The 14,211-nt window shown below is 35.1% G+C and overlaps 1 protein-coding gene across 1 annotated transcript in view; it reads right to left on the reverse strand.

Moving 5' to 3' along the window:
• ADGRV1 (adhesion G protein-coupled receptor V1) overlaps positions 1-14,211 on the reverse strand; it is a 274,545-nt gene that overhangs the window by 214,373 nt on the left and 45,961 nt on the right. Inside the window, exons 20-30 of the mRNA XM_051782549.1 lie at positions 12,325-12,357; positions 11,300-11,426; positions 11,032-11,217; positions 10,141-10,321; positions 9,384-9,547; positions 8,611-8,734; positions 7,952-8,218; positions 6,404-6,530; positions 4,752-4,969; positions 2,935-3,678; positions 515-888 (exon numbers count right to left, since the gene is read on the reverse strand). Of these exons, the coding sequence (XP_051638509.1) occupies positions 515-888; positions 2,935-3,678; positions 4,752-4,969; positions 6,404-6,530; positions 7,952-8,218; positions 8,611-8,734; positions 9,384-9,547; positions 10,141-10,321; positions 11,032-11,217; positions 11,300-11,426; positions 12,325-12,357 (2,545 nt within the window). The remainder of the gene's footprint in view (positions 1-514; positions 889-2,934; positions 3,679-4,751; positions 4,970-6,403; positions 6,531-7,951; positions 8,219-8,610; positions 8,735-9,383; positions 9,548-10,140; positions 10,322-11,031; positions 11,218-11,299; positions 11,427-12,324; positions 12,358-14,211) is intronic.

Consider the following 14,211-nt stretch of genomic DNA (forward strand, 5'->3'; position numbering starts at 1 on the left):
CCATTCTCAAAAAAAGAAAATTGAACTTTATATTTTAATTGGCAACCCAGTCGGTCACAGTTTAATCCCAAATGTCAATTCAGCATCATGCAGCTGCTCACTTACCACCTCTCCCTCCCCATCAAGACAAATCGGAAAGAAAAGGTAAACTTCATGGGTTAAGAACAATTTAATAACAGAAATAATAACAGATATTTGTATTATTACTATAATAAAATATTATTTTATTTTTACTTCTATTACTATTATTTCTTCTATTATTATTATTATTAGGAGGAGGAGGAGGACTATTATTATTATTATTATTACTAGGAGAATTTAAAGAAATGATACAGCAAATGCCAGTGTGATTGAAGTTATATTAGCAGAACTTACACATTTTAAAATTCTGAAAAAACTTTGCTTAACTACAAAAACTAAGAATGTGAAATCAACCTGTGAAGGTCAGTTAGTATTGCCACTAGTTTTATTGTATCCAAAATTTCTCCTATAGTTTTCCTTATGAACTCTTTACCTCAGGAATACATGCTCCAGTGAAGCCAAATAAACCATTAGCATTATCACTTTTCTGTATTCTTAATCTTGCTGTTGTGTTTTCTTGTGAAATTCGAGCTCCACCACACACAGAAATGAGCTTTAGGATGAATAACTCCTCTCCTTCTTCCTCTTTGTCATCCTTTGCGGACACAATGAATGATTTATTGGTCTCTCCTTGTCGATACTCCAAATACCCAGAGACAGGGTGGACGTCACTCTTTGCAGGAGTTGCATGGAGTTCGTAGATCTCTGCTTGTGTCAACTTTCGCTCATAAAGCCTTACATCCTGCATTAACCCTGTGTACCTACTGCTGCCATTGATTCCTGCTCCAATTCTCACTATTCCTGGACCTGAGAAGGAAATTGTAATTTTCCTCATGTTATTATTCTTCAAAGTAATATATGTAATAAATGTAATTACTAAAAACCACAATGTTAAACTGCTTATTATCCCTGGATCAGAAATCATACTGAAATGCAAATCAGGAGGTTCCTCAAGCCTCATCTCAGTGTTAGGGGAAGATCACCACAGGAAAAATAATTCCATCCTAGACAGTTCAGGTTTTTCATCCTACTAGTTTTACCTGCACATTGTCACCATCCCTTATTTTAATGAATCTTGGAAACTTCTGTCTTTCCATTAGAGATTTCTAGGGTGCAGCTGCAACTCCTCTCATTTTTGTTTTGCCAGACACTTGCTTTGTCTATTTTGTGTCCATCTGCTAAGACAGTGAATGCATTCTGATGACCAGAGTATTAGCCCTTCTGGACATCATGGACTGGGAATAGGGGCTTCAGAAAAGTACACCAAATTCCAAATGCTTTTTACAACAGCACTAATATTTCTCTCCCTCCAAACAATTATCCTACTCAGCAAGCCAGTAGGTCACAGTTGCCTTTTTCACAAATACACTAATCTGGTAGGTCATAATCATTCCTATCATGCTACAATACAGATATTTCTTCAGCTGTTTTCTGATTTTGGAAGAAACTGTGCTTTTGAGTGGACTGACACCAAGTGTCACTGCTAGAGAAAAGCAACCACAGCCACTGTTAATGGTCCCAAGACACAAGGCAGAGGATGGTGAGAAAACCCAGGCTACTGCGCTCACCTCTGTGTAGTATGCAACATTAAATGGAGAGAGACTAAATCCTTACCTGAAACTTGCAGTATCTCCAGACAGAGAACATGCCATCTCCACTAATATAGAAAATTTACAATGACTCAGACATCCCTCTAGCAACAAAAGTATTACAGCACCTCACACATCTTTGTTTTAGAAAACGAGGCAAAAAAATCCTTTCTGAGCTACAGTACTGCACATCTGACCGACATCATTAATTGTAGAGGCATTACTTTGTTACAGAGGTCAAATTTCTCAGACTTCAACCACTGGAAATTTACATGTAAAAATAAAATCCTACACTATAGACTTAATGAAGTGTCCTCTACATTACTATGTGTTTGTGCACATATAGTGCACAATATACGCATGTAGATGTATATGCATTTAACATAACTGTATGTTTTTTTAATTTTTCTTCTTTGATTACAGAAAGGGAGATTGTACTCAAAAATCTTATAATCATTCACTGCCTATCCCCACAAAAGAAAATATGTGAAACTGATGGTGAAAGAAAGAAAGGAAAAAGGATGGAGACTATTTCCAGGGGAAAAAAAAGAAAAAACACATGGAAGAAAGAGAAATTGCAAAAGAATGAGTAAATATAAATGAAAGACAAATGTATTCCCACCATATAATATCTGACTTTGTAAAGGAATTGTTCTCACATTCACTGCTATGCTAGTTCAGTGTAAAAGGCCATAATGGTTACCTGCGACTAAAATCTGTGACTATCCAGTTAGAGAAACTGAAGTACACATGTTTCTTGGAACACTATTAAACATACAGGCATAATTTTCATATACCATGTGAATATATACTTAACTAAATCTAAACTCTGGAAAATTCTATCGCTTACAAGATATTGGCTTAGCTGTAACAAAATACACAACTAGAAACAAAAACATTACTATATTTTGTTTCAGAAATAGAGAAGAAAGAAGTACTCTCTCAGCTACAGCACTGTAAATATTATGGAAAGTATTAATGGTAAGTACATATAACTATAGGTATACACAAAAAGCATACATATAGAAATATACTTATTATTACTTTCAAATTATTGCAATGCAAGCTCTGTTACAGTTCTGATGCTTTTTGGAAGCTTCCCAGCTCTTATTTCTATATGCTTTTTGAAAATCCTTAAAATTTTCTAACCATTCTTTTTAACCAACTAACGGGATATAATAATTTCACATCTTGCATACACCTTTCAAGGTGTTTGTTGCAGAAGTTTACATATGGAGAAAAATAATGCAAGCTATTGACTCACCATCAGCAATTGCTTCTCCTTTAAGGCTCTTAATTCCTCCCACAACTGGAATTCCATCCATATAAAATTCAATTATACTTTCATCCAGAGTAATCAGAAGGTGAATCCAAGTATTTTCATCCAGATATTTCAGTACTGCTGCTTTAGCTATGTAAGTCATATTGGATCCTAATGCTGTATAATGAAGCACTACAGAAATATGAGAATCATTTGTTTGGATTTTCACGCCATAATATAAGGTCCCATTACCGTCATCCTTTTCAACTATATAACCATCAGTACTGACGTTAGGAATTAACCATGCTGAAAATGTGAAATTAGTTACTGCAGTATTTCCATTGTATAGGTATTCCAGATCAATAACTCCAAATGCATCCTCTTTTCCACTGAAATACAAAGCATCTGTTCCGCTGTGATAGCGTCTCATGTGGGGCTGAGATTGTACTGAACTTGGAAACAATCCCAGCAACAAGAAGTCTACCATTGACGGTAGTCCAGCTTGAAACGTACCAGACATTATTTCCCAGCCTAAACGGACAACACCAAAAGTGCCTTGTTGTCTCCAGATGGTGAAGTCTGTAATATAGGAAAGATCATCTTCAGAAAGAACATCTTCTGCTATCTCTTTGTCCTGACTCTCTGGATCTATAACAAAGACTCCAAAAGGGTCATCATTGAATGGGATCATCACAGTTAAAGCAAGGTTTGTTTCGGACAACTGCCCACCAGGACCAGAGGACCCACCTATATAACAGAAATTAGGAGTAAAAGTTAATGGTCTGAAAAATGTTACTAACTATTTAAACTTTTTTAAACAAAACAGATTTCTAAATAGACCTAAATCTTCTTTAAAAACCCTCTGACCTCTTAGAAATTGCTCTGATTTAATATTAACATAATTTAAGTGTACTGGTTTTAAAACATTATAGTGAACATTTTCATAGAAAACAAAGCTGTATATTATTTTTGAACTGCAAAATATAATTGTCTTTCAGCTAAAAAAGATGAGTTCCAGCTTTTCTGAATTAGTAATGAGATAGGTTGCTTTTGATTAATTTGAAACATACGGGGTCAAATTCATTTCTCATATTACTTCAATATTTACAAAAATATGAAATGGCAACCTTTGGCCCATTGCCTCTGAAATAAGCAGAGATATCCTGCAAAATCTGTAACCAGTTGAGTATTAAAACTGTTGCCAAATCCTGCCATAAGTCATCTATCTACTTCTCCACCATAAGAATTCATGATTTGAAGATCATGATGTGAATGTAGAGCCTCCACGTACCAAGTGAGCAGTATTCTACCCAACTGAAGTAGGAAATCTTCTGTACACACATATGGATTTCGTTTACAGAAATGTCAACACATTTTCAGAGGTAGTCTGCAGAGAAGACCATAAATAATACCAAGGTGGAAGGAGTCCAGCAGATTTGGAACTCCGGTGGGCAGGAGACCTGTAGCAGTTGTAATTTAAGTGATATGAAGTGGTAATTATATGTATTTTACCACCTCTAGAAAAAAACAAACAAACCAACCAATCTCCATTATGCATAGCCTTTAAAATCTTTGTTTTGTCTTCAACTATACAAAGCTCTACATCTCTGAAATCACCAAAAGGCAACCTTTTTAAAGGTGGGATGACCAAAACTGTATTCATCAAAACTGAAAAATAAAACCTAAAATCTTATGAGAAAAGTACAGGTCATCAAAACATGATTTTCAAGGCAAAGCTCTTCAGAGGGTTATTTTGTTTTGATCGATAACATAATTATTTTCTACAAGACAGGAAGAGAATGGTTATATGAAGAAAATACCTGAAACATTCACCAACTTTAAAATATAAAATTCATTGAATTCAGGAATTTTATCCGAAATAGCACGGAGTGTTATTGGCTTTGCTCCTTCACCATCCATGAAGCACACAGTCCCAAAAGTTTCATAGAACTCTTCTCCTGGCCTCAGTGTAGAGTCATTACGGAACAGCTGCCAGGTTACTGAGATATTGCCAAAGTGTCCTCTATGTCTCAAAATTCTGTTCAGAGATACAGAAAGAGTGAATGTTCTGGCAGGTATGCATTAGCATTCCCCATTAGCAAAGGAAAACACGACTATACTAATCCTTCTTACTGTGAAAAATACTATACAACATTCTAAACAGCCATGAACAACAAATAAAACCATGAATGGTAATCCAATGCTCTTCAAAGGCCTGCCATTTAACAGTATAATGCTACTCCCAGGTATACCACAGGTACCTTAGAAACAAAGTAATCAATGAAGGTGCATGCAAAGTAGTATTGTTAAGCAAAACGTAAGTTTATTTTGCACTTCCATTATGTAAATAATATAAATGAAGGTATAGTTCAGCAAATTAACATTAAAAATTGAGATACTTGGCCACTCTTAGACAGGAAACACCTACATTTAACCACAAACATTTCTTCCTTTAACAATCAAAGCTCCTTAATCTCTGTTTTATATTGGTATTTAATTTGGGTTACATACTACATCCTTCACAAATCTGTGATTATTCGACATTAAGAATGTAGTAAACAAAAAAAAGCTTTTATTTGTTTGCACAGCTATCTGGTAACATAATTTCACCAATTTCCAAAAGGCATTACAAATAAAAACCTGAAGAACATAATTCTTTTATTAACAAAATGTGTTTACATTTACTGTGCTTCTGTTTGCACAGTAAAAAAGAAATTGTATAAAGAAATTATACAAAGCTGAAAAATTAATTTAGCAAAAGTAGTCTAGGCACAGCAACACAATTGTGTTTTTTCTGCTTCCAAAGGTTTCCTTATGTTGCCATTAACCAGGGCACTCTATTCTCAGCCGTGTAGCACTGTTGCAGTAATTCCATTTCCTCCCTTTATAGTTCAGTGCTGCCACAGCTGTTCTCACTGCTTGCAGTATACACTACTCTGGCCCTTTTGTTATGTACTACACAAAAGTCAAATCATATTGAGGGTATGGAAGAGACAGTTTCCTAATAAACACATTTTATCAAAAAGGACTAAAAAAGGTCCTGAAATGCTGGTAATCCACATTGTTGTATTTGGTCTATTAAATATATAGTTGTATTTAGGTCCATTTTGAAAAGATTTTTTTACTTCTCCACTGGTCCAGGAGAACCAATCACCAATATTTGGATCATCTATATCTTTCTGTATCTACACTCTCATGAGAATATAACAAAAATCCAATGTTGTAATCTTATTTATTTATAATTTAATATTAATTTCTGTACACATTTTAATATGCACTGTCTAGTTGATAATATAACAGTGGATATCTTCAATATGTTTACAAATAGTTCAATCCAAAATTTGGTAGAGCTTTTTTTAATATCTGTTACATTACTTTTTGTTTTCATTTTTATCAATGCAAATGTCTATGGGATTAAATCAAAGTACTATCCATAAAGTACTTCATCCATAAAATACATGAGTTTACTTACAAAAAAATGTTACTTTTTCCTTCTTCCACTGGCTTCTCTAAAGGTTCCAAGGAGAAAATTCCATTAGGATCATCATTTGCTTCAATAATAACTGTAGCCACTCCATCACTAAAGACAACAGTATCCCCTAAAAAGAGGGTGATTCATTTTATCAAAACTGGAATCAGAAATGGAGGTAACTCTAAAACTGAATATGTTTCCTTCTCAAACCAACAGCTTTCATGCAAACAAAGAAATGAGCAATGATAAAACAATAGCTGAAAACCAATATTCGAGATATTCAGTAACAGGCAAATCAGGGTAAAAATAAAAAATATGTAAGTAGCATTTCATGCAGAGAGCAAGAAAGTAGATTTGCAGAAAAAAATGTCAGTGACATGACCAGAAATTATGCAAATCTGAGCAGAAAGGATTGTATGAGAGTTAGTACTTCATGTTTGATCAATTAGTCAAGTCAGAAGAAAAAGATATGTATTCAGAGATCCTAGCTCTCCTTTAGACCTAGAACAGAAATATTGCACTTTAACTAAATACATGGCAAGATCAATGTCTAAGAGGTTATTCATACCCATATCATAGCCTACTTGAAAGGAAAAAATGCAAGATATTTTTGAAGTAGAGCAAAGGTAGTAGGATTTCTGTGTGCATATTAGCATGGTAGAGACATTCTAACACCATTCTTACGTCCACTGAAGTACATTATGTTTCCATCCCCATCCTGTTTTTCACCCCTTTTAAGAGCACTAGACCAGCTTTTATTCCAAAGTAAACAATGTGTTTATGGTTTTAACTTCATATATCTCTATCTGTATTTTCTCTGAAGTACAATGGTCCAACATAATTTTCAAAAAGGATGTAACAATCAAAGCCAATATATGCAACAGATCATAGAAAGAAAATAATCTTTTTTTTTTTTTTTTTGCTTTCAGGAATGCATATAGAAATATTCTGTATTCTACCCATTCTTGTAGGAATGTGTGTCAGGAGAAAAGCCATCACAAGTTCACAATAAGATGGTAAAAGGAAGTACCAGCCAACCCCAAACACAGTTAATAAAGTAGAAGCAGATCGCTGAAGAGAAAATTTAAGAAGAGAGAAGAATGGTTTTGTCCAATCATTTCCATAAAGTTGATGTTTTGTAGAGAGTTGAGTATTAGAATGAATTCTAGATGACGTCAGGAAACACATAAGCCACCTTACACTCAGGTAACTGATAAAAATTACTTATTCCTTATATTTAACTTATATTTTCTTCCACGGGTCAAAACCCCATCTAATTTGGATCATTTACATTTGAAAAGAGATTTTAACTCCAGTTGGTTTAGAAGGACAGTTTTCAGCTGTTTAATTTAATTTTTGTTTCCAATTCAAGGTTCAAGATGAAAATCCAAACACTTTGTACAGTAATTTCATAGAAATGTTGAAGCAAACCTTATTCGTATAATGCATGGCATTTATATATCATTTTATGATAAGACCAAGGTGTAAAAAATACAGTGAAAAAAAAAAGAGAGAGTTACTAAACATACATTAAATCATTACTTTTACCTGTAGAATTCAAAAGGAAGATATAAAATGTTTCATCAGTTTCAGGGGTATCATCATCATTGATATACACAGATAAATTCTGCTCTCTTTCTCCGACATCAAACCAAATGACACTGTTCTTTCCACTGGGAACAAAGTCTCCCTCCTCAGCTGTTGCGTCTCCATTAACAGTCACATACTGAACAGCAACAGCAGCATCAGCAGATCCATTCCTTAGGACTGTAAAGTTTGCAACACTCCCTTCTGTAACGCTCACTGTCAGAGGCTCTGAAAAAACACAAGCAACAAACCTTCCTCAGTTCAAGCCTGAGCTTCTTGCCTCTGACCTATTTACCTAATCCTCGATGAGAGGATTCTTTGCCTCAGGGAAACGTGAGGCATGTGTAGTAAGGGCACGGAAATACTCTCGCGGGTACAAGAGACTATTGCAGTGCTTAGCCACCTGACCAGTCCAGCATCAAAAAAGAGAGTAATGAAATAAAATGAGGTTCTGAAGTAAAAAAAAAAAACAAAACAAAAGCAAATTCAACACGACATCAACAAAAAGTACATTTCATAATAGCTCCACTAGGATTAAGGTTTCTCAATTATCTGATCTGTCTATAAAATCTGTTTGGGCCAGTATATGAATTCAACATTTAAAAACAGTAACATCTAACCGGCAAAATAAATGGGATCATCATTCCTTGTAATACGTAAAAATGCACTGGTTATATTGCCCAGTCTTGCTCCATTAGTAGCATTGAATAATCTGATGATGAACACTTCCATCTCTTCAGGTACCTGAATGAGACAGTATTAAGAAATTAATTTCTTGCATACAAAACAATGAAGAAATTAAAATGAACAGCTGAGGGATTTAACAAACCAGAGATTTTTGCGTGTTGTTGTTTATTTATTGATCCTTAGGCGTGTCAAGAGGGATGACAAATGACAGTTCAGTCACTCACACAGAAATCATCATCAGTCAAAAACCCTTTACATAAATCCTCTCATCTTAAATGTTGTACCAGTGATCCAAAAGTTATCTTGTAGTTTCCTGCTTCTGATACACGTAACTTATTTCTACAGCTTTATTTATTTATTACTAATTATTCTCATTCTTTCTTATATTACTTCAAATATATCCACATTAAAAATAAATAAAATGGGATTCTTGCTATCAAAACAAGGGATTGATTTATTTATTGTTATATCTTAACTACACTTTACTACTGTCAGCTTTTAATTTTTTTTTTGTTTATAGGTATGCACAGCATATTGAATTCTTTTATGATTTGCTTAAGTAAACTTAGTTTTACACCAGTAGTTTGATTCTTCCTACAAAAAATTATCAGGCTCTTAAAAAACAGAGCTTCCTTCTTAAATTGCAATATTTTAGCACTTCTCTTTTCTCCACACATTTACACAAAAACACTGTAAAAATGATTACCTCATCTGGTAATGAGTAAATGGTGATATTTTTTGAAAACTCCAGATTATCAAAGAAAATAGTCCCTTGTTCTGGATAGACGTCATTGGTACATGCTGGGTCAACAATCCAGGACACACTAACATTGCCATAGTTTCCTTGGTTTCTTAGAACTCTGTAAGCAGCTAAAAATGCAAACATATACAGTCAATGTGTGTCTTCAGAACAACACAAGTCAAAATCAAAAAGGTCAGCAAAGCTGAAGCAAAATGAAAAGGAAATAATGAGTAAATCCACTCCTTGTAAAACTAATAATATGTGAGAGCACTACACAAAAGGGTACACACCCTGTAATAGACAATTACAGCAGTTCAAACTTGGTCAAATTTGTAATTTGTTATTGTACCTGATACAATAGAGATATATAAACTGAAGTCACACATATGAAAACTTAGCTCTATTTTTCTCTCACACAGCACCCTATTTCTCATGCTTCCCAGGTAGAACTACTACCTCCAGGCTGCATCTTGCATGTACTTCAATATTCTGTCCCTCCTGTCTGCCATATTCTCTAGCCATATCTTTTACTGGATTAATCCCTATGGCTTTCCAGGCCCCTTCAGTCTCCACTGCTCACTCATCCTGCTGGCACTGTACCCCTTCAGAAACTTCTGAGTGGAGACTTGAGGCAGACGTTGTCCTACGAAGGTGAAATGGGGAAAAGAAGCCTTGCGGGGCAGATAGCAGATAAAGCAGTAACTCTAATAAAAAGAATTACCAGCGTAGATGATTTCTCCTTTACTTTCCTTTATTGTTACTGATAGTTCACCAGGTAGAAACTGAATGACACCATGTGGATCATCATTCTTCAAAATGGTTATATTGACCCTTGTGGCATTCCCCAGCTTGCCTGGCATTTCACTGTAGCCACTGAGTACTACAGCATATGCCTCATCCAGCTAGAAGAGGGAAACTCAGTCAGAATAAAAAGGCATATTCAGTATTCACATAAAAAAAAATGGGCAAACATCCACTGTCTGCAGCCAGGCAGAAAGAGAGACAAATTTCAACAAAAGGAAACCACACACAAGTTCTACGTGCAAATGGTTTTGTACATTGCCATCTATAACAGGGAAAACCATTGACACTAAACTAATTTTGAAGGAATGTATTAGCTTGTATTATTAATCTAATGGGACTTTGTACTTCATGTACTTCTTGGAAAAAAGCTCACAGGAAAAAAGCATCATGGAACACTAAAACAAGTATCGCATCTTTGTATCTATACAGCAAATATTAAGGTAGATTGGGGAGCACTGAGTGCAATTAGCAGCTATTTATCCAAACAGAAACAAAAAGAAAGCAGTTGTTCATACAAAGCGCCATTAAACAATGGCACTATATACTACAGAATGTCATGAATGCTAAAAAATTACATGGATTCAAAGTGTAACAGTTTCAGTTTACCAAAAAAAAAAAATCCACCGAGGGCTACTAAAGCCAAAGACACATTCTCATTATCCAGGTATCCCTGTTTTGGAGGCTGGGAATACATTCCGTAGAAAAGCCATTGCATACTTGTTCTGCTCCTATATATTTTTCTATATTTTAATAAGTGACAAACTGTTTGAAGAACACAGTTTGAAGAGGGGAAAATATTAATTATTACCTCTGGAATCCCATCCATCCTTGTCAAAAGAGTAATTCTGATCTCTCTTTCCCCAGGCTTAAATTCCAGAATTCCAGTGCTTCCATAAAACTCATTGTTGTCCCTTGGTTCTACAGCGTAGTGCAGAAACTGCCTGACAAGACTTCCTTTGCTGCGGACAATCTGCAGTTCAACAGAATCCCCTTCCTGTAAAAAAGAAAATCCAGCTTTTCACAAGCACTCTGCTTAGTTGCCCATAATGATTAGGAGAAGTTATTCAGATAAATACCTTTATGCTGTATGGACCTCTGGAAGATGGAGAAAATTCAAACACCCCTCCAGGATCATCATTTTCCAAAATAATAATTTCACGGGTTGTAAACCCATATTTCAATATTTGATTTTCCACACTGACTCTGGGAAAGGAAGGCAAAAGAATTTTTTTGAGAGATGGTTCTCTTTGTTAAGTAAATACACATATGTGTAAAGGACATCAGAATCCTGATGAACTTTATGAATAAATTATGAATACAATTACCTGCAAAGTATATAATAAATTAGGAAAAACATGTTTGTTTGTTTCATTTATTTGCAAAAAAACCCAGCTTTGCTTCTGAAGTAACTTTGTTTCATTTCTCTAGAGATGTTAATTTTCAATAAGACCGTTTGAAGTTCATTACATTAAAAATGCCAGAAAAATTACTACTGAAGGATGCATCAAGACTGCACCTTCAAACTGATGCTTTTGATATGGCTTATTAAGTTTTGGTTTATGAATTTAGATTCCTGTGCATCTTCAATGTTTTCTAAAAGGAAACTTAAATGAACAAACAGGAAATATCTATTTAAAAGGGTAACGTGTCATGTTTATTGCATATTAAAAAAATGTCAGCAGACAGAGTAATTTGTGTTGACATAAACTAAAAGTAGGTAATTCAAAAAAAGACAATTTCTCATCTTTGACCACAGAAAATTTTCTATAGTTCCAGTCAGTTCAGGCACTTAGTTCGGGCAAATCATACTTCTGGTAGTTTAAAACAACTAATGCATTATTGCATCAGACACTGGAATATCAAACACTCAGCCATGCATTTATAACTTTCATCATTCACAAACCCTAAATAAAGAAACACCTTCGAGCCAGAACCCCATGCCATCAAATTAAACACCAAAGGGCAAGCAAGCATTGCCTGAAGAGATGCAGAAGACATGATTCCTGAGAGGAAAAAAATTATAGACAGATTCCATCCAAACCAATCACTTGAAAAACAAAGCATTGATTCACTGAAGACAAACCACAGTCACTGCACTTACCCAAAGTACACGACAAACCTTTCTGTCTCTACCCTGTCAACACAGTGGAAGGAAAGAATGAAAGAAAAAAAGAAAAGGGGTGGGGGAAGGAATAAAAGTGCCATTTGCTGGAATTTCAGTAGTGCTAATCTTATATAACAACACCACCACCACCACCACCATAAAGCTTTCTTTTTCCTTTCCAAACACATAATGTTCATTTTATGAAAACCCTCATTGCTTGGCATTTTCCTGTTGATAAATGCTATCAAGTGGGTAGTCCTCACTAAGGAGAAATGACCCTAGGACCAATTCAGCATGTCAAGGCCCATTCGTGGTAGACCCTACCCAGCCCTCCCCCCAGGAGCTCAATCACTGCCAAGCTCTTTGTCTCTTCACAACTGCACCAGCAGCCCACATGTATAAATAGCTCTTCACTTAAAAAAATATAATCAACATGCCCCTATGATGTGTTATTTCATTAATCTGCCACAGTAATAAAAAAGCCAAGCACATTGGGAGTTATAACATGTACATATCAAAAACTATTTTGGCACAAAATCACATCAAACTTTATTTTTGATAATTTTTCAGTTGACCAGATTACCAGAGCAAAATTCTAATAACAAAAAAAAAAAAAAAAAAAAGAAATAGAAAATAAGTACATATAATGAAACTATCCCATAAAGTCATACTACCAAAGCATTTATAAAGTGCAATTCTGACTAAAAGAAAGAATTCAGATTCAGAATTCAAGAGACGTAAGAGTTCACTTAAAAGTCTGAGATAATGAAGCAAATATACTTGCAGATACATTCATTCAACTAGGAGATCTGAGTGAACAGAAATTTCTCAGTGATTACCAATGAGGCCACATTTTAAGTACTATATATTGAGACATCCTCCCTTCCTTCAGAAACATATGCAAAAGTTTTCCAAAACTATCATTAATACAATCAAAAGATCAAGGTGAAAATTCCAGAGCTAAAATTTATGCTAAATTTTCATTATATTGCCCTTAATGCTAAAATTTAATTATATTGCTAAGCTGTTGGAAATATATTTCACAGGCAGAGATTACAAATGAATCATTATGTTAAGTGAGGTTTTGATATGTATGTAACTTAACTACTTAACTACTTAAGACATAATAATTCATCACAAAGTGAAAGGGCATGCCAGAAATACCATCTCTTTCAGCTTCATGAAGTCACACTGCATGAGTCCAAACAAAGCTCAGACAACAAAAGGCCTGTTAAGAGGAACTGAGGAGTAGTGCTGGAATATAGTACCGTGTTGTAAAGCACAACAGCAGCACCACAGAAATCCAAAGGGTAGCAGAAATGAAACAGTCTCAAGGTACCATGAGGTGGTACTTTTAGCATCTCCAGGTGTTTTTCAAAAGGACTAAGAAGACTAGCAATCTTCTATTACCTTTTAATAGTCACAGTGTAAAGAAACTAGTCAGATTCAGCCTATCCACTGCTAAAGAAAAACATTATTTTGGAGTTTTCTCCAGTCAAGTTCCATTTTCAAAACTAGGTTAACTTGCTTGACTGACTGACTGATGGATCTGACCATGTTTGCCCTGCAGGACTGCCCAGGCTGCTACCACTGCTCTCATATAGTAAATGTTGGTTATTATTCAAAAACAGAAGAGGGAGTTGAGCACTGCAACAAGCTCTCCAGAGAAGTAGTCACAGCAACAAGTCTGCCTCAGTTCAAGAAGTGTTTGGACAATGCACTCAGTCACATGGTGTGATTCCTGAAGTGTCCAGTGCAGGGGCAGAAGTTGGACTCGATGATCCTGATGGGTTCCTTCCAATTCAGCTTATTCTATGATTCTGTGATAAAACAGCCTGTGCAAAAATGGTATAGAAGCACCTACACTCAGGCTTCCCACTCTGA

The sequence above is a fragment of the Manacus candei genome, unplaced genomic scaffold (assembly GCF_025592945.1).
Source record: "Manacus candei isolate 608988 ecotype Guabito, Panama unplaced genomic scaffold, ASM2559294v1 h1tg000016l, whole genome shotgun sequence".
NCBI classification, from domain to species: Eukaryota; Metazoa; Chordata; class Aves; order Passeriformes; family Pipridae; genus Manacus; species Manacus candei.